This window comes from Lemur catta, chromosome 10 (genome assembly GCF_020740605.2).
Source record: "Lemur catta isolate mLemCat1 chromosome 10, mLemCat1.pri, whole genome shotgun sequence".
Taxonomy (NCBI): Eukaryota; Metazoa; Chordata; class Mammalia; order Primates; family Lemuridae; genus Lemur; species Lemur catta.
In genome coordinates, this window is record NC_059137.1 from 47,849,617 (window position 1) to 47,877,211 (window position 27,595).

The 27,595-nt window shown below is 35.9% G+C and overlaps 1 protein-coding gene across 2 annotated transcripts in view; it reads left to right on the forward strand.

The window, feature by feature from the left end:
• The window catches only part of MLLT3 (MLLT3 super elongation complex subunit), a 248,489-nt gene that overhangs the window by 131,292 nt on the left and 89,602 nt on the right, over positions 1-27,595 (forward strand). For both annotated transcript variants that reach the window (XM_045563658.1, XM_045563659.1), the window contains exons 3-4: positions 11,229-11,311; positions 19,559-19,702. In XM_045563658.1, the coding sequence (XP_045419614.1) occupies positions 11,229-11,311; positions 19,559-19,702 (227 nt within the window). The remainder of the gene's footprint in view (positions 1-11,228; positions 11,312-19,558; positions 19,703-27,595) is intronic.

Here is a 27,595-nt window from a genome sequence, read left to right on the forward strand (position 1 = left end):
AAACTCAGATGACATTTCCATTTTCTACTCATTTGTTTTATTGCCATATTTCAGTGTTCCTGCTTTATAATACATAACCTTGGAAGCATTACTTACTGCCTCTTCACAGTATGTACTGACTTGGGCTTCAGAAGTTTCAAGGTGGACTGACTCCTAATACATTTAGTGGTGGATTGAGCCAAAAGAATTCCAAGTGAAGAATATTTTCTTTTTTCATACATCCCTGTCAAGGAGCCATGAGGAAAAAAATAAAGACAAATCTAAGAATATTTAATGAAACTGATTGCAAATATATGTATTTCAGTCTGTTTTTGGGGAAAGTCCAGAATAAATTCCCTAATGTTTATGGTTTGCATTCAACTACTGTTAGATAACTGGGTGATTTCTAGTTTCTAGAAAGTGTTCTAAAAGTTAATAGAGTCTATCTTTTTTAAGCTTTGCATTAGCTCCATTTTATAAATGAGGGAATAGAACATATTATGAGTGTCCAAGGTGGGATCTGAACTCAGGGGTCCTTCTCAAGGACTCTGGCTCTTGACCACTTAACTCTCTGCCTCCACATGACACAGACCTTCCTCTGCTACAAAATGCTGCCTGTTGCTAAACTGAAGTTTTCAATGGGCTCTTGATTTAAGTGAGCAAAACACTTAACAGTTCTTACAATAAGCTTCCGCAATATACTTGAGAATTCTTACTCTTATATTTGAGGTACAGCAGTAATTTCTGGCAGCATCTTAACCTTCAACCTCCTTTTTCCTCCTCTTTCTTCATATTCAGTCTCATTTTTCTGCACTCCCCATTCTCCCTGGTTTATTTGGGGTGATAGTCAATGTGCCTTATGCATTATTTGGATACCTTTGTTTCTATTCTCAAAAAAGTGATTTTCTGTTGTTCCCATATAAGATTAAAGCTGCTAGTCATTGAATTTTCAATTCTTTATCCTGTTTTAAAGTCTTCCTCTTAGCTTATTTTCTTGGTATCTCAAGATTGAAATGAACCATTAAGAAATACCTAATTTAAATAATTTAAAAAGAGAAATACCTAATTCAGTTACCATCCAGTGGAATGTTTCACGTAAATCCTAGCTTGTGCTATAATCTTCTCCTACTAAGCTTTTTCTAGAATCATTACCACTCATTACAATTTTCCTTTCTTCTTCCTTTTGACAATGTCATACCTGCTTTCTTTAAAACAAACTAAAATTAAACTCAGTGACTGTCTCTTTGCTTCTCCCTGGTTTATTCTCTAAGCATTTCAGTTTGTGAATGCCCACCTAAACATTGACTATTAATAGTTTTTGTGTTTATTTTGATTTTTCTTTCATTTATTTGTGCCATTTCCCCATACTAAGTGATGCCTGCAATTCAGAGACTGTGAGAGGTACCATGCAACGTTTGCAAATCAGACGGTATTTTGTAGCCAGTTGACCTGCAAAGATGAGTAAAAGCTGTTTTTTCTCCTGTTACTATCTGTTTAGCCCCAAAGACATGCCAGAATTGCAAATCTGAGAGGTCTGTGTAGCTCATTTTTATAGTCAGAGTAGGGAGAAAACAGTGGATTGCTACTATTTGCTAGGAGCAAGCAAAAAGAACTATACTCTGTAAAAGTAAAGTAATGATATAAGTGAATTTTTGTAATGTACGTGCTTTTGAACAGTGGTTTCAGATTTTGTCTTAGCAGTGGCTTACTTTTTTTTTTTTTAACATAATCTTAAGAGGCCCTAATACTGTACAACTTGAGTATCCCTAATCCAAAATTCAACTTTTCGAGCACCGACATGATGCTCAAAGAAAATGCTCATTGGAGCATTTTGGATTTTTGGATTATGGATGCTGAACTAGTAAATATAGTGCAAATATTCCAAAATATGAAAAAAATTTGAAATCCAAAATCAGGTATACTCAACCTTTATCTGAAACTTAGGATTGGTCCTTCAATTGTTTAAATTTTTGTTGTTTCAGCAAATACCCTGTTGCTTTTGTAGAACCACTAAAACATCCTATAGAGATGTAGGTCTCTTGGAACACAGTTTGAAGACTTTTGCTTTAGAAGGAGATATTGGATTTTCACTGGTTTATTTGAGAAGATTGAAAGATTGTCAGGCTACACAGGAACCACATTCCTGTATACACCTTGTATAAAGAGTTGTCATATTAGCATCACCCTCATTCTGTCTTTGTTTTTAATGTGTAACTGAGCTTAAATCAATTAGGATACTTAGGAAAGGCTATTGCTGTGCCAAATGCCATACGGGAGAAAAAATATATAGCCCATTAGATGCTGAAAATAAATCTTGTTCTTAATCCTTCCTCTAAAGTTAGGAAAGTTTGGATCCTTCCCTGCAAGCATTTATTTTTTCTACTGAAAAGGGAATAAAGCAAAAATTAACTGGAAAGAGAAAAATTGGATCATTTTCTTTTGTTGTATCATTATTTTTTTGTGTTTCTGTGAAGTTGGGTTGTGATAGTCTCTTAGGCAATTTTTAAAAAATAAGAAATGAGTTTTAACTTTGATTTATTATATATATTTGATTGTTTTATAACACATTGCCATTTCTCTCATGCTAATGCAATTGATAGCTCTCTTGTGTAGAACACCATTTCATTGTCCTCTGCATTTGGAGAAGAATACTTAAAGGGTCAGAATCAAAAACGAAATTTATGCTATGTAAGAGAATATGGATATAGTGCATTTAACAGTGACTCTTATACACTGTGCATTTATAAAAAGAAAATAATTTTATTTGAAAAATATCCTTTTAATATGAATATATGTTTGAGAAAATTAGAACTATTATATATTAATATTTCAAATGTGATCATTCTTGTACTTTTCCTTTCTCTCCTGAACCATGTAATCTTTTTCCTTGAAACACTGTTTCCGTTCCTTTGAGTAGACAGCTTTTCACTTGTAATCTTTCCTTTTCTCAAATGGTAGTTAAAATCCACTGCTTTCTATGGTTTGGTATTCCTTAGTCCAGATGCTTCCTTCTGTATTGTGTTCAGGAACTCTGCAATTTCAAGGGGCAGATTTTTTAAAAAGTCTATCATTTAAAATTGTTATACAAATTCCCAAGAATTAGATCTGATTATAAAATCTTTATAATGAAGAATCATTATAAACACTTGGTAGTTTATAACATTGGGAGAATTTAAGATATGAGAAACGAGTTGTGAAATCATAAGAGCCAAACCTGTGTGGGTGTCAAATGGTGAATTCAGAATGGAAGAGGAGTACAAGTAGCAAATGTTTAGGAAGGAGGAAGTGGCCTTCACCTCAGTTAGAGAGGAAAAATCAGGAAAGGGGCTGGGTAGCACTGGAGGCGAATATAAAGACAGGCCTTCTTTAGGTTGTTTACCCATCTTCCTCTGTAAGCAACATAAATATCATTTTTTTTTTTCTGCCAGGCCAACAAATACCCTGCTTCTTATTTTCTTTCAGGTCTTAGCTTAAATGTCACCTTCTCAGAGAAGGACTATGATTCTAAAATAAAAAGGAGTTCCCATTCTCCTTGTCACATCAGCCTGTTTAATTTTCACCATAGCATTTATTATTCAATACTGTGTTATTTTCATGTAGCACTATTTACTCAATATTTTCTATCTCGACGTTTTCTTGTATGCGTGTTCTCTTTCTTCCCTCCTCCTCCCCCTCCTTGCCTCCCAGCCATGGATATATATTTAATAAGTGCAGGGATACTATCAGTTGTAGTTTGCTCTGTCCCTAGTCCTTAGAAAAGAATTTAGCAGATGTCAGTCTCTGGCTAATCTGAGAGCAGGATGCTGTCTTATCTTTGTGGGCCTAAGATTCTGTAGTGCCTGTTGAATTAAATCAATTATGCTAATATTACTGAGAAAAAATGAGTTAATATTAATGAGAAAATAGGATAATTTTATAAATGAAGACATTAACTTTCTTTTTTTTTTTTACCTCTCTAAATAAAAAGCAACAGCAGTCTTAGCGATAGCTGGGCCAAATGCAGTGCGTGGAAATCTGGGAAAAACTGTGATGCAAGGGCTGTCCCAAGGGTTATTTTGGCTACATATAGATTATTTTAGGAAGTGGGATTCTTCGATGACTTTTTATATATTTTATTAAAAAATAAAAAGCCATTAAGAACAACTGTTTTTCAGATTGACCAGCTTTTAGGATGTAGTAGTATACCCTGAAATGAAGATGTTCCTGCCAAATATTGGAAACAGTTCTTACTTTCCTAGAAGATCATTTTCTGTGTAGCTAATGTTGTTTTTCCAGCTGGACCTTCTGAAATATGACTGTTTTGCCCAAAGTTTAACTTTACAAAAATGATAATCATCCTTGGATAGAAATCTCAAGATTTTTCCATTTGAATAATTCTCAGTAAAAAAAATTAGGTCTGTCTCCAGGTCAGACTTTCTCTGAAAATATAACTTTGCTATTTCCCATCGAATTAGCCTGGAAATATATTTCCACAAGGCTAATCATTTGAAGCAATTCTATATACTGAGTTATATTGAGGGAACTCAGGGCAAGTTGCTAGGAGAAGTGTTATCAATTTTAGTGAATGATGTAAGCTTGAGGAATTATGTTTAATATTTCCTAACAATTCATAATGTTATCTAGTTTTGGGCAATTCTGTATTTTGATGGCTCATTTATTCTATGTCCCATGAAGAAATGATTGTGAAGGCTGTCCTGTTTTAAAATTGCTATTATATTCCCTCAGGATGAAATGTGTTGACCTAACATCAGCTACCTGGGCTTGGCTAACTCTAATAAAACTCCTCAGAAAACTAAAAATGTTGTGCATCTGTTTAACACTTCCACCTTTACCCCTCTGGAGAGAGAGGTTAGGGATATTCTGAATCTGTAAGTAAGGATTCTAAGACTAACAATGAAGTTGTTTTTACATACCATCATTAAGATTTTTGCAATGTGGCCAATTTGGAGTCTTGAATTCTTATTCCAAATCTAGAGGTTTTCTGTAACATTTCAAACTTAATGATCCCTCTTTTGTGTATGCAATCTATTTTTTCGCACTTGGATTTTGACATGAATTTCTGAGGAGGGTGTATGACATGAGGCTCTCTATACAAGTATAAACTTTATTTGTATTATCCGTTTTTTTTCCCCTCATTTTCAGTGTTTCTGCTTGTACTATCTCAGTATGCTAAGTTTTACTTTCCTAATACCTTTGCTCATACTTTCTCTTGCCATCCAGGCCATGGATACTGTCTTCTCAACTGCCAGGCTTTATCTATCCCTTCCTTTGAAGCTTGTGCTAAAGTTATGTTTCATTAATTTGACTTTATAAATGGTGGTCTGGGCTCAAGGATGAGAGGAGGCATGAGACACCACCTTAGCCCTTGGAAAGCTCAAAATTAAGCAGGGGGGTGATCAGGGGGCCTTGATGGTAGCAGATACATTAGGATGAGCTCATATGATGCAATGAGAAAAAGGTGGAAGAACAGAGAAACTACCGTTTTGTTCTGGAATATTGGCAGAAGGCTGTCTAAAGGAGGTGTTATGAGTTGGGCCTTGAGTGGTGACACTGGAGGAGGTACACAGGTGGTCCACATCTACTCCGCTAGCTAATTTGTGTCTTTAACACTTTATGAAAGTTAGACAGTTATCTTGTATGGCTACAGTTCTTTATTGCATAGGAAACAATTAGGTTTTTAAATTTGCATTTGGATTAAATAAATGAACAAGACAAAAACAACACAACTCAAAATTTGCCTGATGTAATCTTTAATTCTTTTTCAGGGAATTGGAGGAAATAATAAAACATAAAGGGGAAAAAACATTTTCTTATTGTTTTTAAAGAAATAATCTGTTTTGAAATGGGCTGAATAGAAGCAGTGGTGAGTCTTTGTGTGTGTGCGTGCATGTGTGTGCTTATAAATACAAAAACAAACCCAGCTGTTGTTCTTTTCAAAATGTCATGAGTGTAAAGACAGTGTGGTGAGCTACCCCCTGGTGCTCAGACTTCTAGACACTCGAGCAGAATTGTTTAGGTCAGTGAGATGGGCTGTGTAAGACCCTGTTTTCCCCATTCCTCAGAGCTCTGATGTGGTGGAACTGTAGCAGGAAGAGAGGGAGTCCAAAATCCTCAAGCTGGAAGGGATATTGGCACAAAGTAGTAGTAATAACCAGTCTGTATATATATATAGAGAGAGTGGTGTGTTTCCTTCCTGAAGGGCTCTGTGTGGTAAATACAGTAAAACCAATAATTATCAATGGGCAACTGGGCCATGTCCTTTACAAAAGTGTTCACATGTGCATAAATCATAGTGTCTGAGCAAACAGACTGGAGAGATGGTCTGGAGAGGAAACTACCAATTGTTTTCCTGAGGTTTGGAGAAAATCCCTTTTTATTCATTTGCCTAATGATATTTCTAAAGGTTAAATGAAGGTCTTGTGGATTTGGCATAGGTTTTTTTTTCCCCCCCCTGGTTTGGTGCTGAAAAATGGATCCTATTATGATAGTTATTAAATTTATTTATTGTATATGTGTGTATAATTTATTATATAAGCACAAATTCATTTATTCATCTAAGGAGCATTTATTTCTTTGTACTAAGCATAGCTCTTTTTCAAATCTTTTTCTCCTAAAAGAGAATATTAAAAATTTCACTAAGTAAATAAGGATTTAACTTATTCTGAATTGGCTAAATCATGGCCTTTTTTTCCTTTCCATGTATTTTTATTTGTTGTGTACTTTTTTTTAAAATTTCAGAATATTACCGGGAGTACACACATTTTGGTTACATAATTTGCATTTGTACAGTTTGAGTCAAAGTTATAAGTTACAAGTGTGGCCATCACCCAGATAGTGTGCATTGTACCCATTAGGTGTGAATTTACCCATCCTCTCCTCCCCTTTCCCACCTACTTGATTTTCGTTGAGTTTTACTCAGTGGATTAGTAAAATGTGGTATATGTATACCATGTAGTATACTCAGCCATAAAAAATGGTGATTTTGTGTGCTTTTTTTAACTAAAAAATTAAATAGATTAATGGTCAATGTATATAGCTAGTATTGTACTATGTATTATATATTTGAATCTGTATTGTGCCTATTATTTTGAAAAGCTATTTTAGGGGAAAAAAAGCCCAATTACTAATTTTTTATAAAAATTTGATCTGTCTCTTTCAGGGATGAATTTTGGATATTGTGTGCTGATAGACTTACATGATACGTGTGATTACTTGAACAAGGAGAGTTTTAGAAACATCTCCAATTTAGAACCTTGGAGTTCCTAGGTAGTAATGTGTGGAAGGAGAGGAGAAGGGAGCCGTTACTTATGACTGTAGAATGTTACTTTCAAAATGGTCTTAGGAGTTCTTCTGGCCCAATTGACTAACTCAATTGCTTAAAATATGGTACTATCAGAATTAGAAACCAAGCGCACATTGAATACTTAGTTTTCAAGAGAAGACCCCTCTGTGATAATGCTTTCTATATCCTGTACCAATGTTTTAAGGTTTATATCGATTGTAGGTTGTTCGGAGAAGAGTTTGATTGGCTCATGTGAACTCATCACTGCTATTGGAAAGCAACCTCTTTGGCAATGGCAAATCAGTGAGGGAGGGGACAGCATGACTCTTTCAAAAATTCAATTCGACAAACACTTGCTGAGTACCTATTATTTGCTCAGTGTTTTGGCCGGGAGTTACAGATGTGAATAATAATGTGGTTGCTAACTTCAAGGGGCTCAGTGTAGTGAAGGAGTTGGAGGTGAATGACTATTATCTGCCAACCTGTTCAGTGCAACAGAAGCGTGGAGGAGGAACAAGGGAGATGTTCTGAAAGAGCTGACATCTGGGCTGGGTTTTGACAGAGGAATAAAGCCTTTCAATGATTCAATTAATATGCCAGAATGCAAACACATATTAATAGAATATTAGAATTTAAAAATAAATATTCTCATTTTATTCTAAAAAGATTTTAGGTGGCTTTCTAAAGGTGACTATCTCTTCAATAACTTCTGAAACTTGGACTTTTATTACCTGGATCTTAAGGATTATCTGATTCTTGGTCAATCAAGAGGAAGAATGAAGGATTTAGGATGCTTAGATCTCTTAAATTCGATGCAGTGACCAGTGATCGTAGAGAAGGGACTTCCAGTGAAATGTTGCTGAGTGACAGAAGGTGATCCCTCCCAAACATGGTTCTACTAGTTTAAAAATAATTACTTTATGTCTAATGTATCATCTCTACTGGCTAAAATGTTTCTTGGTTTTAATTTCTGTTTCTTTTTTGGAACTAATTTAGAAACTCATGTTAATGATTCTGATCATAAATAGACAACTTCCACTAATTTGACTTTCTTCAGATTAGAACTGTGAATTTGTATTTATGTTGCTACCAATTTTCTGGTGTGTTTATTATGTGTGAAAAGTTTCTATTATTTGCTTCTAATTAAGAACTCAGGGTGCTTTACAGATATTGTTCATTGTTATTGATGAAAATATTGCATTTAAAAATAATTGAGGTATAAGTTGGTAAAGAGTTTCTTACAAAACCAGACTTCTATAGAATATTAATAAATAACATCGTTTCCTTTAAGGAGTGGGGAAAAAAATCCAAAGACCTTCAACTGTAAGATGTGCTCAGTAACAACTGTTTCCTATAATAGGAGAGTAATTTGCATTCAGAATAGAGAAAATGAATTATACAAAAGGGTGTACAGAGGAACAGCTATAACTTCTCTGGAATGTGCAGCAGCCCACAAAATAAACTTCCTTCAAATGACATTGGTGTGATTAATTTCAGGCAACCTGGACACTGAAACTGCTGTTCTGAAAAGGGGCTCGGCAACCTGGAAATGTCATGGGTGTAACCCTAGTCTTCTAGCGGGGGTGGGGTGGGGGCTGCTCAGTGCATTTAGTGGCAACCTCCTCTTCTCCCCAGTGTTCAGGGTATTTGAATATTCATGACAGGTTGACAGGTGGACAGTGAATGCAAGACTGAAGCCACTGCACGTCCTTTTGCTTTTTCATTTTTCTTTAGAAAAACATAAGATCAAGTGAGATGTCCCATTCCTGATTTACTTTTTCTGATTTCAGTTTGGGGAAATTTAGGTAGGCTAAAGGAGACTGTCACGTGTTAAAATTCTGCCTTCAGTTTACCTCTTTGTAACCACATTTGCGCTTGTGGAATGTCTCACCCATTTTCATGTACATTATATCAACATTATTTTCTGTAATGAAAATGCCTCATGCTTCTGTTTCCCCACATATATTCTCCTTTTATGTTGACGGCCATGCTTACATATATTTAGATGGTGCTTCCTCCCTTTTAAAGGAAAAAGTAGGCTATCTAGAAACTCTTCAATCCAGGAGGTGGACCTGAGTCGTCTTATTTAAATCCAGGGCTTTCTACTTGATGCCTTTTTAAAATTTTCATCTGAGAAGGCTGTATGGTGATTGGATATTTTAGGGTTATATTTTCTGCTTTGCTGGAGTCACTTGTTGAGAATTTCTGTGTGCCAGACCCCGTGCTGTATCTTTTACACATATCACTATTGCAGTCCATTCAGGCTGCCGTGACAAAGTACCGTAGACTAGATGGCGTGTAAACAATGGACGTTTACCTCTCACAGCTCTGGAGACCGAAAGTCCCAGGTCAGGGTGGCCGCGTGGTTGGGTTCTGGTAAGGGCCCTTTCAGGGTTGCAGACTGCTGTCTTCTTGCTATGTCCTCACATGGTGGAAGGGGTGAGAGAGCTCTCTGGGGCTCTACTTCCATTCCCCAGGGCTTCCACCCTCATGACCTAATCATCTCCCAGAGGTCTCATCCACTAGTACCATTACCAGTAGGTGTTAGGATTTCAATTTATGAGTTTTGGAGAGATACAAACATTCAGTCTATACCAATCACCCTGTTGAATTTTCACACTGTCTAGAAGAGGAACTCAAGGTTCAGAGAGGTGAAGTAATTTTTCAGAGGTATTAATAACTTGCCTAGGCTGAGGTGGATCCCTGATTGGCACCCAAGTGTACTGGCTGCTGTAACCTGAGCCCTTGACACTCTCAGTCTCCCTGAGGTAAACCACCTTTTTGTCCTTGAGAAGTGAAAGGAAATTAGCAGATGAAATTCTTAAATAAATGGTCATAAGGAACTCTGTTGTGTATCAAAGCAATGATTCAGACAGTTAATGCTTTGGAAGGTAAAAGGAGAAGAGATGATAGCACTTTGTGGTCTAGAAGGGCCTTGTGAAGAATTTGGAATTTGCATTAGCAGAGAATAGTAAGAGTAGCCTCAAGGTGTAATGTGAAGCAGTAGCAGGAGGACCTGGTGCAGGTGGCAATTGCTGGGCACATTTGGGAGGAATCAGTGAATTGGAATAAAGCACAGGGGTTTGGGGAGGTGACAATGAGACAGGTAAGCTGGAGCTGCTGCAGAGTTCTTGGGGCATCAGGGTATGTGGCCTTGATATTCAGCACATCCATTTTTACTTTGTGATACTACCAAAATACAGCCATAACTGGAATGATTTCAGTTGGCTCAGGACTGATTTTGGTTTATTGAAAATTTTAGTGAGATAAAATCTTATTTGGCTTCTTAGGATCTCTCATTCTCCAAGAGGTTTCTAACTCCATGAGAAATATAAAAGCCTGTTGTTTCTTGTGTATTCTTACGATGTGATTAGATTTTAAGTATGTGTACGTATACCAGTACTTCAGTAAGCATTCTTATTTGAGGAGAAAGTTGAGAGATAATGAGTCTTAATGTGTATCAGTACATTGAGAGACTCTGGGTTTGGGGATTTCCTAAGGAAGGAGGGTGGCTGCACAGAAGTCAAGAATCTCAGATAAGTGAGCAGTGGGGAGTGATTTGCATCAAAGGCTAGACAGTACTTTTGTTAGGAAACTTACAGTTACTTTTGAGCTTTGGGTCATAAGGAGCTGTCCTTAGTTTCCCTAAAGATTTAGAGTAGGGTGATAACAACTGAAGATCACTCATTAATGAACATGGCTGAGTATCATGGACCAGCCTCCATCAGGATTTGAATAAATAACTTACACGTTTACTTTACATAGGAAAAATTATTGATACATAGATTCTGGAGTAGAAATAAAAAAATAGATCAGAGACTCAACTGGACGGTTGGTAAGGGGCTGTGAAAATTGGGTGTGATCTAGATGGTAGAATGGGATTGTCTGTCTTTTTTTTTCTTTTTAAAGAGAAATGTCTTTTTGTTTATTATCCTGATCTTACCTGTTTTCTTTTTTAATGTTGCAGTGTGCAAAGATCCACCTTACAAAGTAGAAGAATCTGGGTATGCTGGTTTCATTTTGCCAATTGAGGTTTATTTTAAAAACAAGGTATGTAATCTTTACCCATTAATCTTTCAGTAGAAGATCCTCCATTAACCAAATGATGTTTAAAATAATTTTGACTCATAAGCACTTCTATCACTATATGATTTTAAAATAAAAGTTAAATTTGTCTTTTAGGAATTTTGGCTATTATTACCCTTAATTATAGAAGAAGTGGCTAGAATAAGATAATTTCAATTATATGAAATCAGATTATATGAAATTCATTAAATGTTCCTTTAAAGAGAAGACTGATTACCATTTTGAAAAAAATTAATATTATGTTTATAAAATAGAAAAGAGGAATTTTGTTTTTCAGTAAAATGTTCCTTTTCTCATTTTCTTATTTCCAGAATTTTTGAGGCTTGCAAAGAATAATCTCATTTTATCTTTAGCTGATAACACACAGCACATATGTACAGTTATTTTAACTTGAGATATTATGAATTCTACTAGATTTAAAAGTTTCCAGCAGTACATATGTAGACGAACACACAGACTATATAATATTTGACAAATTACTCAACCTCTGTGGGGCTTGCTTTCCTTATTTATAAAAAGGGGAGATAAGAGTACCTATCTCATAAGGTGGTCAGAAGGATTAGATAAAATAGATCTGTGTAAGGTATTTAGAACAGTGCCTCATATATAAGTAAGCAACTTAGTAAATGCTAGTTGTTATATCATATTGCTCCTTAATTTTCCTCCAAAGGTATCACAGTTTCTAAAACTAGCCCCCAAATGAGGTAATTCACTTTTTTATTTTATTTTAAGGAACTGAGCAAATAGAATATCATGTTATCCAAGCCAGTGTTCCATAAAGTAGGATTCTTGGGACAGCTGCAGTATCAACCAAGAATGAGTTAGAAATGAGATTCTCAGACGCCACCCAGAACTACTGAATCAGAATCTCCAGGTGTAGGACCTAGGAATCTGCATATTTACTAGTCCTTCTAGTGCCTCCCATTGGAACAGTGTCACTCTGGCTTTTTCAGTGTATAATAGAAGGTTCAGCTTTCAATTCAGTGAAGTTAGAAAGTGTGAAAGCCAGATTCTTGATTTAGATATTTCTTCCTATTGGCTGTACTCTTAATTTCTGTGCCTTAGAAGCATAACTCTTTGCTAGAATGATGGCTGTCTTTCTCAGTGGTGGTAACACTGAATCGTTCACATGTTTTTTTTTTATCAAATCAAATGTGTTGAGATGCATTTATATCTGCTTATATGATATGCCTTTACATTGATGTACTTATGTTTTTGTTGTTATTTTAAGCTGAATTTCTCCTAAAAATAGTTTTTGACTTTCTTTTTTCTTTGTTTTAAAAAAAATTGAGATATAATTCACATACCATAAAATTTGCCTTTTTAAACTGTGCAACACAGTGGTTTTTAGTATATTCACAGAGTTGTGCAACCATCACCACTATCTAATTTCAGGACATTTTCATCATCACAGAAAGAAACACTATACCCATTAGCAGTCATCCTCATTCTGTCCCCTAGTTCCTGGCAACCATTAATCTACTTTCTTTGTTTATGGACTTTACTCTTCTGGCTGTTTCATATAAATAAAATCACACAATATGTGGCCTTTTGTGTCTGGCTTCTTTCACTTAGTATAATGTTTAAAAGGTTCATTCATGTTATAGGATGTATCAATACGTGATCTTTTTAATAGCTCTGTAATATTGCATGACATAGATATACCACATTTTGTTCATTCATAAGTTGATGTTCAGATTGGTTTCACTTTTTGACGATTATGAATAATGCTGCTGTGAACATTAATTTACAAGTTTTTTGTGTGAATATATGTTTTCAAATTTCCTGAGCATATATCTAGATGGAATTGTTCAGTTATATGGTAACTCTGTGTTTACCTTTTTGAGGAATTGCTAAGCTGTTTTCCAAAGTGACTGTACCATTTACATTTCTACCAGCAATGTATGGAGAAAATAGTTTTTGGCTTTCTTTTTTTTTTCCTTCTCTTTCTCCCTTCCCTTCCCTTCCCTTCCCTTCCCTTCCCTTCCCTTCCCTTCCCTTCCCTTCCCTTCCCTTCCCTTCCCTTCCCTTCCCTTCCCTTCCCTTCCCTTCCCTTCCCTTCCCTTCCCTTCCCTTCCCTTCCCTTCCCTTCCCTTCCCTTCCCTTCCCTTCCCTTCCCTTCCCTTCCCTTCCCTTCCCTTCCCTTCCCTTCCCTTCCCTTCCCTTCCCTTCCCTTCCCTTCCCTTCCCTTCCCTTCCCTTCCCTTCCCTTCCCTTCCCTTCCCTTCCCTTCCCTTCCCTTCCCTTCCCTTCCTTTCCTTTCCTCCTTCCCTCCTTCCTTCCTTCCTTCCTTTTCTTTCTTTCTTCACCACCAATTTCTCCAACACTTGTTAACTTTCCATTTTTCTTTTTTAAATTGTAATTATCCTACTGGGTGTGAAGTAGTATCTCATTTTGGTTTTGACATGCATTTTTCTGATGACTTATGATGTTGAACATCTTTTTGTAATCTCTTGTTTTGTGTATTTTCTTTGGAGAAATGGCTATGCAGATCCTTTGCCCATTTTTCAATGTATTTTTAATTGAAACGGTTGTGTTTATGACAAAGAATTCAGAGCCTGTCTTCACCACCCACCTCCCCTACCACTCTTTTAATATCATAGAAGTTTAAATAATCAACATTATATGGTGCTTTTCTTCACCTCTTGCCACGTCCTCATATCTAGTGTTTTAATTTCATCTAGGGATTGGGCTGTACTGTAGGAAGAATCTTGGCCTTCAAGCCAGAAAAGTTCTTGTCTCAAAGAAATTAGGGGTTAGGAAATTATGATCTCTTGTGGGAGGACCATGTGGTTACGGTTATACCATTCTCTTCCCATCACCTAAGTTAATTTGATATTGCGTTGGCTTCAGTTTGGAAATGATGCTGCAGTGAAGTATCTTCTCTCCTTGTTTTTAACTTTTTTGGTTATTTTTACATGCTCTCAGTTGAGCAGAGAGATCTATTTTCTGAATTTCCTAGTTTCCTACTTTATAGAAATAACTGTACACCAGGTTTAAATAGAGAACAAATGGAGGATAAAGAGGCAGCAAGTACCACTGCCTAACTACACACACACACACACACACACACACACACACACACACACACACATTTAGTGTCTTTGAAACTCATGGAACAGAGTAAAAAGTAAAATATGATAAGGGCACATTGGGTAGTCTTTCTTATGACTGTAAGGTGTATTATTCACTTTGTGAGGGATTTTAGTTTCTTAAAACATGAAGTAAGAAAGCAGCATATGAAGTGGAAAGCAGTTCTTCCTTTGGGGGTCATTTATAAAATAGACACTTGAGCCAAACAAACACTGTTAAATAGGTTTTGTGTTTAGTATTCAGGTTAATTTCTAGTTTTAAGTTTTCTTTCAAATTTCATGCTTAATAATGATTGCTATTTTCACATGTGCACAAGAAGACATATATATTTCAGTGTTTGTGATATAAAAAAGTAGGATATACATAATTATTGGCCCTATGTAGAGATGTGGTACATCTTAAATGGTAACTTAATATTCCATAGAATGCCGTACAGTACTTAATGTGGCAACATGAGTAAGTCTCAGAAGTGATAACTTAAAAGTTGCCAAAGTATATGTATGGTTATAATATTGTTGATGTTTGTTTTTCATAAACTACTTGAGTAAATGGTGTTATGGAAATGTACATATTTAGCATAAGAGCATGTGCTGGAATGATAACACAGGAACTTAAGGGCATTGGTTACTGAGGGAGGAGGGATGGAGAAGCTTATGTATCTAAAACTTTTTTCTTTAAAGAAAAAGATAAAATTTTGCAGAACTGTTAACATCGGTTTAATCTCAGTGGAGGATACATGGCTATACTGTTTTAAGTACTTTTCTATATATTATTAATTTTTAATTACAAATATTGCTTTGTGACCTCTTTTAATTTATCTTAGAGTATCTTCGAAATCAAATTTTTGCTATGTTCTGATCTGGATATCTGAGCTGTATATATTTCTTTTTTTCTTTTAATTTTAACTTTTATTGTGGTAAGAGCACTTAGCATGAAATCTAGCCTCTTAAATTTTAAGTGTGCAATACATTATTGTTGACTATAGGTACAAATGTTGTACATCAGATCTGTAGAGCTTATTCATCTCACTTAATTGAAACTTAATGCCTATTTATTGATAACTCCCCATTTCCCTCCTCCCCCTAGCCCCTGGTAATCACCATTCTAGTCTTTGATTTTATGAATTTGACTGTTTTAGATACAGGATATAAGTGGACTCATACAGTATTTGTCTTTCTATGTCTGGTTTATTTCATTTAGCATAATATCCTCAAGGTCTAACTGGATGTATTTCTTATTTCTCTTCTTACTGCAATAATCCATTGGTAAAAATTTAATAGGTCTAGGCTGTTGCCCTGGAATGTTCATTTCATTTCTTTTGAGTATCATTTTATTATGCTCTGTAGTTTACTCAACTCTGTCTTGAAAAATAACATCCTTTATAGTAATGGTTTATGAAAAAGTGTTGTTCACAGTTTGCACAGGCATGAGAGAAAGCAGCAAAAAAGTCTCCATGTGATGATGGAAGAGTCCTGATGGTACATATTAAGGATATCATTCTGTCTTTGGTCCCATCCCTATGCCTTCGCCTTCTCTGCTTCTCTAATGAGCTTGTCTTCAGTTTTGCTCATTTATTTGAGCTGTCAGAGTCAAGAGGGGCAATACAGTGTCAGCACTTCTCTTGAGTTTGTGTGTTTATTCTCTCTTATTTTGTATTTGTGCTCAACAAAACAAGCCTATCTGTGAGAATCATGCATGTTTCAGAAACACTGAACCAATAGGCACTCTCAAACATAATCGATTGTGGCACTTTAGATTTGAAAGGATCCTATGCTTCTCTCTTTCAGTCTGTTCTCAGAAAAAATACACGAGTAAATGTCAAGGACTGAAGCTTCTGCAGAGAGGGGTAATTTGATGTTGCCAAAACCAGATTTCCACCTCTAGGAAATATATTAGTTTATATATAGAACAAACACATGTTTTCTTGTTTGAACTTTGAAGAATTTTTTCTGAGGAGTGCAGATTGACATAATATTGATGTCTGCCCTCTAAGAAGATATTCAGTTGGCCAGAGCATAAGTTTATGGGTACTGTTTTTTATTACTTAAAAAAAAAAATCTTTAAAAAATTATACTTAGGATCCAGAGAAAAAGAGTCACTTTCTATGGTCCTTACTTTTAGTTTTATTGAACAGTGATATTTTTTGTTTTGTTTTATTTTAGACTGTTGTGGACTATAAAGTGATGTCATTACCGCATTCTTCTTATGGTGGTAATTAATTATATTCATCAATATATTTTTCTCTTAAAAAAGGTATGCAGGAGTGCATATTATAAAATGTAGGAGTTTGATTCCTTTGACTCCATTTAATGATTGTTAACGATTTAGTATAGCCTTTCCAGATTTTCCCCCATGCATTTGCCTAGATAAAATGTATGTTAATGTAGAGAGTGGCAGGGGCATACTGTATCATACTATTATAATATTTTCTATGATTTGCTTTTAATTCACTTAGTAATATGCCTTTCCAAGTCAGTATTTTTAAACACCTGAATGGTATTCCATAGTAATGATACAGATCATTCTTAATTTTTTGCTATTATAAACAATGATACCATGAACATTTTATACTATATTTTTGTACCCATATTTGAATATTTCTATGAAAGAGATTTTTAGAGGTAGAATTACTAGGTCAAACATCATATGCATTTAGTATGTTGAAAGATATTGCCAAAATGTCCACCAAAAAGGCATTACCAATTTATACTCTTAATTACATGGCAGAAAACTACTCTCCTTTTTAATTACTTTTAAGGTTGTGATGACTGTATTGACTGTTATACAATTTAGAGAAGAGACAGCTAAGTCAAAAATGGTCATAATTTAATGTGATAATTACACTAATAGACGAATGCTGTAAGAGGGATGTCTGATTCAGATCATATTGGGAGGGTAAGGAAGAATTTGTAGAGGAGGTCATGCTTTAGCTGGGTCTTGAGTTTGCATTCACCAGGCTATGGAGTAGGAGGTATGCTGGGAGAGAGGGCATTTTAGATGTGGGGACTACTGCTCGTGAAAGGCAAAATGAATGAGGTAATATGAAGTATTGGAAAACTGCATCAGTGGAAAGATATAGCCTGATTTTTGTGTTAGAAAGATCAGTTTCTTGTCATTGTGGGAAGAAGAATGCCATAAGTTCAAAAACAGAAGAGGAAAGGAGGTGAAGAATGGTGAAGGTCTAAGCTCAGGCAATAGTCACGGCCTCAGAGAAAAGGGGGTAAATTCGAGAGTTCCTAGGGAGGAATACTAAATAGAACTGGGAGAAAATTTGACTGTGGGGAGTGAGGGAAAAGGAAGAGTCGGGGATGATTTCTGTGTATTTTAACCTTATCAAGCAGTTAGGATTGCTCTTTGCCAAGATGTAGAGAATAGGAAAAAAGATAGATGAAAGAAACTTTGGTTAAAGATAATGTATGAATTTGATGCTGCTGTGGGTCAACCTATGGAGCACATGCATGTGGCAGGCGAGTTGAGAGCTGGGCTGGAGATAGAGTTAGGGGTGTCACAGTCATGCATATGGAACTGACTCCCTGTGGATGGATGTCATCTCCTTGGGAAACTTTGCAGAAAGATAAACGACATGTAAAGGTCAATGAAGAAAGAGAAGAAGGCTGTGAAGAAGACTGAGAAGGAATGGCCAGGAGAGAGTGGCATCCTGGTAAGGGAAATAGGGAGCAAGTATCATTCTATATTGTAGTGGAAGTGAAGAGGTAGTGAGGAAATTAGTAGAGACTATGATTTGGGGAGGTTTGGATAGGAGGTGGAAACCGTGAATTTGAAGTAGGTAATGCCTACGTTCTGACAGTTGCAGGTGCTATGACCTTTTAGTCAAAAGAAATGGGTTCAAATCACTTTGTTTCATCATGCGTTAATATAACGACAAAACAGGGCTCAAAACAGGGATGTGAGAATTAGATGAATGTTAAAGTATGTATTAGTTACCTTTATTATCCTGAGTCTTCATTTCATCTTGGATGGTTGAAAATCAATGTGCAGAGAGGGATAAATGTTCAGCCAACTAAAGTAGGACTTGAAAGTTGAACCTGGGTATCATGAAATTCAAATCATTGTGTTCTTTTGTCTAGGATGCTATCTTTTCCTGCTAATTCTTGATTCAGGAAAATGCCATTCTTTATTCATCTCACAGATATTTATTGCATTTCTGCTAGTTGTTGAGGGTACAATACTGACTCAAACCTTGTTCTACTTTCATCAATCTTACGATCTAGCAGAGTGAATGGAGATAAGAAGACAGTTATTCTAAGATGTGGCAAGGATAAGAGGGAGGTGCACAAAGTAGAAGGGAGGCAGTGGGGAAGGTGTCCCCAAAGTGAAACCTGAGTGGAGAAGGATGAGAGGTTATCCATGTAGATTAGGAGGTGGCAGTGAAGGTAGTAATGTAAAACAAGAGTGAAACCAAAATTAACCTAGAACATGGTAGGTACTGGGAAGCAGCCAGAAGCAATGTGTCGCTGGACCATCAGATGGATGGAAGGGGTGTGGTGGGATATGAACCAGGCACCAGTTTAGGAAGGCCCTCATGTGGCATTCAAGTGAGATTAGGTTTTTATCCCAATGGCCATTGGAAGCTGTTGAAAGTTTAACTAGAAAGTAAAAATGGCTAGATTTTTGTTCCACATAGATAATTTTGAGGCCCACATGAAGGAGGCATTGCAGAAGAATGTATCCTGAAGTAGGATGACCTACTTAGAGGAAGAAGTTTATGATGTTTTGACAGTGAGTAAGAGCAGGGCAGTAGGAGTTATTGAAGAGAGAAGATGACAGCCTTTGATGGTGTAGTAGGGTAGGGAAGAGGAAGGATGTCTTGGGTGGCTGTGTTGGTGGTGTCACACCACTTGAGAGATTGTGGGGAAGATGATGAGTTTTTTCTTTTTGGTTTTCCCCTAACACAAGAAACTAATTTATCAGATATTTCCATTTTGTTTTGTAGATAATTCCACGATCATTTTTCTTCCAATACTACTGTGACACTATAGCTATTAGATGTCTTCCATCTATCCTATTCCTTATAAGGACTAAACCTTTGTTTTTAAAATTTCTGTTTATGCCTAACTCTCTCTTTTCTTTCTCAATTTTTTTTTTTATTAACCTACAGGAAGAACCTAGGAAAGTTCGCTTTGATTATGATTTATTCCTGCATCTTGAAGGCCATCCACCAGTGAATCACTTACGCTGTGAAAAGCTAACTTTCAACAACCCCACAGAGGACTTTAGGAGAAAGTTGCTGAAGGCAGGAGGGGTAAGTGGCACTCTCTTGTGCAAGCCTTCCTATTAAAAACTAGTGGCTGATGTGTTAAGAAATATAACAATATTCTGGGAGAGGTAAAAGACGTGAAGTACCTTAATGGCTTAGCTGTGGACTCATAGTTTGAGATGAAGAGGTAGGCAGACAATAAAATTTAAGTAGGTATGAGTGTTTACTAAACTGTTGGTTAAAACAACCTGAAGACCTATGTAGCTGAAATGTATTTTGACAGAAGCCAAAACCAAGTAATAAGCTATCCTCAGTTAAGAAAACAACATTGTCTGAACTTGCTTATATCAGTTTATAGAGACTTTTGGGTTAAGTTGAAAGTCATGTTAAAAATTGTATAAAAAGGAGTTATTGTCCAAATTTTCTTGATCATAATTAAAAGAAAAGGTGTATTCACTCATATTACATGTTTGAGTCGTTAAGTACATATTTTTATTGATTTGAATTTTAATGTAGGTAAAGGATGGATTTCCCTTTTTAAGGTAATGGTGACAAGAGTGTGGTAAATTTTTGCCCTTGTGATTTGGCTAGGATGGAGAAGTATTTTAAGTGAAGTTTCTTGCAAACAAACATTTGGAAGGTTTGCTTGTAGCTAAGTCAGCTGTACAGATAAACACTTTGGACAAAATCCACTTTAAAATGAGTGTCATTGGGATCATGAGCTCCTACTTCAGATGAACTTCCTGTGCCATCTTATCTGGGCAACGCAGACCCTATCTATTTCAAAATGCGTACTTTAGGATCCTCTGCACTTAGTTTTTCTGGAAGATTTTTATTAATATATAGTTTTGTATCCACGAAGTTACCATTTTCTATAAGCATGTGTAGATGTAGACCGTAACCTGTCAGGATGCTTCATTTTACTGATAAACTCTACCTGAGGGCTTTCAGGAGAGAGTTGGGTTTCTTGACGCACAGAAGTTCTTTCCCTTTATTGGGTCATGGACAACCACTTTGAGAACCTCAGAAAAGCTGTGGCTTCTCTCATGAGAACATTGCCCGTATATATATGTATAAAATTGCGTGAACATTTTGGGTTATGGAGACCCCATTTTTTTTTGAGTCCTGTTTTGCCACACTCCTTCCTTTTAACTGAACTATTAATACAAGTATTGCAAGTACTTTTACCATGTTTCGTTTTTCACTGTACTATTTGCCAATAGATTATAGGTTAAATAGGTATTGGGCCAGCTTCAGAAATGAACCACCACTTATAGTATCCTATGGGGAAATACAGTATCATGGATAAATGGACTTTCGTAACATGACTCGTTTTAAAGTTAGGGACTTATGATATATTTTTTAAGGAAGCTGTTTGGAAAAAAAAAAAAACCCTATTCTTTTTGTAGTTATCCAGAGCCCAGTGTTGATGCTATGTGTTTACATATGGCTGTGCCCTTAACAATCAGCTGGTTCATTTTAAATCCTAATCATCCCCATTATTTTTCTCTTTACAAGGATGGCATTTTATGCTTCTGATTATCCCTCTTGGATATGTAGTTGGATAGGGAATTGGAGTGTGTAAATTACAGATCTAGAGTACCTCAGGCTTCTGATAAGGGTCATAGGAAAAAGTAAATATGACACAAGAACTTTTTAAAGCAACCATTTAGTCCCAGAGTATTCCAGGGTTGCCTGTGAGCTGGAGTAGAGGTCACAGTCAGCGATAAGGTGGCACGGTGCAGCACTGCATCCTGATAAGGTCACTAGTGGACTCTCATCCTTCGTTCCACTCAGCCTTTATCTCAGAATGATCATTCTTGACTTCTAACTTTCCTTCTTTGTGTTTCTTTAAGTGCTGTTTGAAGCCTACAGACATTTTCCTGTTAGAATTAGATTGTGTCTTGACAACTCTAAAATAATAAGTTGAAATATGCACTATTCCAGGCACACACTATTGGAAATATTACAAGTTTTTTAAGAAACTGTTTCCAGAGAATTTTTTAATAAAATAAAAATTTAAAAATCCATTTGAAGTGATTGTAATCCCACAAATTCTGTCCATTTCATATGGGAAGATTAAAGTAACCTTCTATAGAGATGTAAAAAAACAATAGCCTAACATACATATTTTGGCTTACCTAGATTTTTGACTGCCTTATATTATTTATACCTTACATTTTAAACATTTATCTTGTCTTAGCATTAATGCATCCTGTTTTGGTATTACTTACTAATTTATGAGCCATTTTGATTGTACTAGAAATTTTCTGTTCATGACTATGTCTCTTCAGATAAACTTTTTCTGGGGGGCCGGGTTTTGGGATGGAAGAGGGGGTGCTGTGTTTCTTATACCTAAATATTATATGTGTGACATATATGTTCTACCTTTAAAGGAAAAAATTGAACCCTCCTACATATGTACTATGTGCAATTTTTATGTATAACTTGAGACATGAATGGAGTAAACTTAGTGTTTGGCTGTGGTTCCTTCTCCCCTTTTTTCTTTGAAACCAAAAGTACATGACACTATTAAGCGCTGAACTTCACTTTTCAAGAGATCAGAAAGGTTTTTAGAGCTGGCAGCATCTTTGAAAAAATGCTTTTCAGGTCTTAGAAGAAAATAATTCCAAAGAACTTTTTGCCAGAGAATCTTGAAAACTTGCATATTTTTTCTGCTTCATAATCTATAAACCTATAGCTGCGTGACAATTTTTTTTTTTGACAATAACATTCTCTTCTTTTCACTGCATTTTTTTTTTTTAAATGTTGTAACCGTTTTTCTAAATAGTCTCAAATCTTGTTGTACTTCTCCCTTGGAAGAAATGCACCCTGCGTTCTTCTGCTGAAAACTCCCTAATATTAAGGATAGTCTTGCTTCAAAAGAAAAACAATTTTTGTGGGTAGTGCCCACTTGGATTTAAGCATTATTTTCTGAGACTGTTGAAATACAGAATGATTTCTTTTACAGCACCCTGAAGATAGTTTTCTCTAAATTATAGACCTCATTATAACTTGCTGGAGAAATAGCGAATTTCTTTTCTTACTAAGTCCTGACCTAGCCTCTGTCAGGGCTTATGTAAGAAAAAGGCACAAGGTAGGGGTCAGAAAATGGAAAAGAACAAGTTGACAGCTTCTTTTAACAATTAATATTAATATTTATTATTATGTATTTATAAATTGTTATTTATATTTATTGTTATATTATTAAGGGAGGAAATTTCCTTTATTTTGAGATCTTTATTCTTTGGAGAGGGGAAGGGAGCAGTGAGCAATAAACTTTTGAGGGCAGGGAAAAATATAATCTGTCTTTGAATTTTAAGCAAAAGGACCAAGTATACCCCATTGAGAAGTACCTGTCCATTCCACAGAGATATTTTTGCTATTTCCCATTTAAAAAAATGAACTGATAGATCCCTTTTGGATCAGTGATTCTCAAATTATATTCATCAGGATGTTAGGATTAAAGGACTTATAATCACAATAGATGATTTTCTCTCTATTCGCTTAACACCTTCTTCGTAGCTGGAATTCAGTTATACTGAAAAACAGCACAGAAGAGTTTGACATCTGTTACTCTAAGACAGTGGATGAAAGAAGATGAGCTTTTCTTTTGGGTATTAGCAAAGCAAAAAATACTGTATATTAGATATTGTATGTCATGTTACTAAAGCTCATCATTCTATTAACTTGTTCTGGATTTCTGGTGGGAGGGAATGTGAAACAACTGGAAAAGTAAAGTTAGGCAGATTTAGGTAAAAACCTCATCTCTGTCATCTTCCAGCCAGGTTACCCTAGAAAAGTCATTGCATCTTTTCAAATCTATTTATCAGCTGTGAAACAGACATGACTGTATTTCCGTAGGGAGTGTGTAGCCATGGTGTGTGACACACAGTACATGCCCGGTGTCTTGGTTCTTTTACCCTTGATCAAGAGATGTTTACCCACCTTTATGTTATATCAGGAACTTAAAGGTACAGTGAAAAAAGGTTGTTATTTAGTGTAAGCTGCTTTACATTTATTCACAGGAAAACATACTTAGCACTAGTTTGTGTGACTAGCACATTGATAGACCTGTGTGGTGTTTAAAGATTAGCCCATGGTATTTTTCTTTAAGGAGTTTATACTCTGGCTGTTTGTATTTTGCCTGCATAAAGTGTAACTTCAGGTCTGTTTGGAATATCATTTTGTAAGATGTAAGTTTTCATTGGAAAAATTATTGATTCTTACCATTGTTCTAAATTCTAAATTTCTAGCAGATTAAAAGCTTCTCAAAGCTATTGTTCCTGTGAAAGATTTCATATGTAGTATGTCCAGCAAGGTAGTTGCATCCTTGTGCTTCCACAAAGAAAGTTCAAAAGAGGCAAACATCTTTGGAGAATTGAGTTTATTTTACAGTTGCTCCCCTTTTTTGGCCTGGAAATCAAGTGGTCGGCTATTGTTCTGGGTTTTTTTTTTTGAGACAGGGTCTTGCTATGTTGCCCTGGTAGAGTGCAGTGGCATCATCATAGCTCGCTGTAACCTCAAACTCCTGGGCTCAACTGATCCTCCTGCTTTAGCCTCCCGAGTAGCTGAGACTATAGTCTGGCTAATTTTTTCTATTTTTGGTAAAGATGGGGTCTCTCTCTTGCTCAGGCTGGTCTCGAACTCCTGATCTCAAGTGATCCTCCTGCCTTGGCCTCCCAGAGTGTTAGGATTATAGGCATGAGCCACCATGCCAGGCCAGTTCTGTTGTTCTTTATGGGATGGTGGTAGGGTGTTGGCATGTGTATGTGAAAATGTGTATGTGTATGTATATATGTTCCTTTCTTTCTTTCCTTTTTTTCCTTCTTTTTCTTCTTTCTTCCTTTCCTCAATTAAACAGGGCAAAGTCTAAACATGTTGTTCAGTCTATTTCAGAATCACTGGCAAGCAGTTAATTTTGAGGACTGAAAATTAAAACTAACCACAGCAGTTGTTAAAACTAGGGTTTCTATAGGCAGAAATCCAATTCTGTTCAGACACCACCTGTTTCAATAGGACATTTCAGACGCCCATTTGGCAAGATTTGCTGGAGAAGACATGGGGAACATGCTTTCAGTCTGTATTAAGTCTGCGGCATAATGCAGTCCTGTTTCTCAGAGTGACAGTTACATTTATATATGATCTGTTTTGCAAGGAATAAATTGGAATCTTTCTGAAACACTGCTTAGTGTGAAGTGGAATTCAGTGGACCTCCAACAGGGGTTTTCGTTATTAAAGGGCCAAAGGAATCTTAGATAAGGAGCTTTCACTAATGCATCTGTGTCAAGCCATCTGAACCGAGCATTGTATTGCAAGGATCTGGAATGGATATTGTTAGGGTGGTTTAGTATTTCCTTTGTAAGGGACTTGAGAACACTTGTAATTTCTAAACTGTATAGATCACATTATCTCCCCCTCAAATTTTAATTTTTTTTGAATAAGTAAATACACACATCATACAAAATGACATACAGTGAGCTTTCCTCCAGGCCACCAGCAATACTGCAGTAAATAAACTTGTACATAGTTCTTTGTGCACATGGATGAGTCTGTAGGATAAAGTCCTCAGAGTAGAATTGTGGTTCCAAGGCAAAGTGGAGTTTAAATTTTGGTAGACATTTACAAATTTCCTGCCCAAAAGGTTATACCACTCTATGCTTGTACCAACAGCATGTAAGAGTGCCTGCTTCTCCACAGGGTGATTTATTAAGGTCTTCCCCCACCCTACCCCCCTTACAATCTGATGGATGAAAAACGGTATCTCATTTTTAATTCACATTTCTCTTATGAGTGATGATGAGCAACTTTTCATATGCTTAAAAAGCCATTTTCATTTCCTTTCAAAGACCACATTTTAATGTATTTTAAATTGGAAATATTCTAAGTGTTTCGGTTTTGACTTAAATTTATGGGTACTTTTCCCACATACTTACATTTGGAAAGGTTACAAAAAGATACGGAAGCCTCTTTAACCAAGGTCTGTGTTTTCAGGCTTTCGATGTGTAACAAATTATGTTCTTAGGAACTGATTTGTCAAGACTTTGGCTTCTAAAAATATAAGTGGCTTTTGTGGCAAACTCATCTCGACAGTGCCTAGAGATGGATAGCTGGATGCTTATGTTAAAAATGACTCAAAGAAAATAATACAGAGAAGATTATTTTAGTGGCTGTCACTGGACAGCTTCATTGGATTTTTGGATATTTGTTTTGGAACACATGTGCTTTTTTTGTTGTTATTTTCTGATATATATCATCCTGTAATTGTCTGCCTCCAAAGATAAAAGAATGCTGCTGTTTTTCACCGGCACTGATAAAAGGTGATTTATTTAATAAATGTAAGATCAAGCAGGCTGCCTCATTTATGTGGCTGTTTCCCAGAAGTTAATTTTCTGTCACATTTGGTATTTTTTCCCCCTTTCTATATCTTTGGCTGCCTCCCTCCACTCCCCCCCCTCCGAAATTAAATCATGAAAGTGGAACATACATATAAATGATAAATAGAATGTCAAAGTTGTAAGCCTTAATTCCAAATGTAACATAGATCTCATAAATTCTTTTAAGGAAAGCATGGTCATGATAAGTAGAAAGTTATTTATGTCGCTCAACCTATTTAGTGGCTTTATGATTTGATGTATTCTGAAATTCATGTAAGTTGATTGCAGGACAATTATAGACTGTGGAAAATATGCAGAAAAAATATCTGTGATATAAAGTAAACCTACCTATTTACCTTTTAAGTGAAGAGGAAAAAAGTAGAGATATACTTTTCATTCAGCCCAAAGCTCAAATACCATTACTACATAAACCGAGCAAAGGCTAAAAGACAAAGAAATGAGACAAGGGAGATGTTCCTGGAGTGTGTACTAAAAAAAGTTCTGTTGAGTGTTTAGCTGTTGATATTGGAAGGTGTGCTACATTTCTTTCTGCAGACCTCCCAGTAGTAGCAGTTTAGCTGACTATATGTAGGACACTCTTAATGTAGTAACCTTAATTTAGTCTTGAAAGGAATTCTGTGATATCTGAGAGCAAGCCATCACTTAACCGTGCCCCAAGCTCTTCCTCCCAGTGCACAAAAAGCCAACAAAATAAGAAATGAACAGAAAAAGAAAAAAAATTAAAGGATGTGAATGTTGGGGAATTTTAAAATGAAAAAATAAGTAATTCTTTCTCTGTTTAAATACAAAAATATGAAAACTGTTGATTCAAATTCTCTTTCCCTTCTTGGCTAAGGTACTAGTTTGTATCGTAATGCACTTATTTCAAAGCTGCATACAAAGTTTATGTAATGCTGTATCTGGGTTCGTTCTCTGCTAAGATGGTAAGGGAGTTGTTTATGAGTGGAGTTGCCTAATTTGTTTATCTCCACTGGATATTTTGAGGTTTCATACTCTATAATATTAAGTAAAAACTTATTTTTGAGATAACAAGTAGGGAGAAAGAAAAGGAAGGCTATGATTAACATTTTTTTTTCTGATTTTTTTTGTTGTTGTTCCATGCGCAAACCTGGCTGTGCTTGGAATCTGAAGGTAGCTCTTTAAAAAAATAATGTCTGAGACTCTTGAAATAGACATTTGCAGTTCATTTTCAGGGAGTGTAGATAGACAGTAGGTGGTTTAATATAATAATCCTTATTACCACAAGGGACATAGCCATGGTGTAACAGAAATAATGTTTGATTTGATGTCTAAAGGCACAAATTCAATCCTTGGATCTGCTGCTAATTTACCTTAGGCTTTAGGTTGGTATAAACCTAAAATATGCATAATATCTCCTTCCTCCCACTTGAAATTATTAAATAAAATGTGGTACATAGTTAAGCAGTCAGGAAATAATTGTTTTATTTATTGAAATGTCCTCTTTATTCTACAGATTTATTATGCTTTGGGTTAAACCACAGTTTTTGTTACCTGGAAAGGTGAAAATGAAACGTTTCTA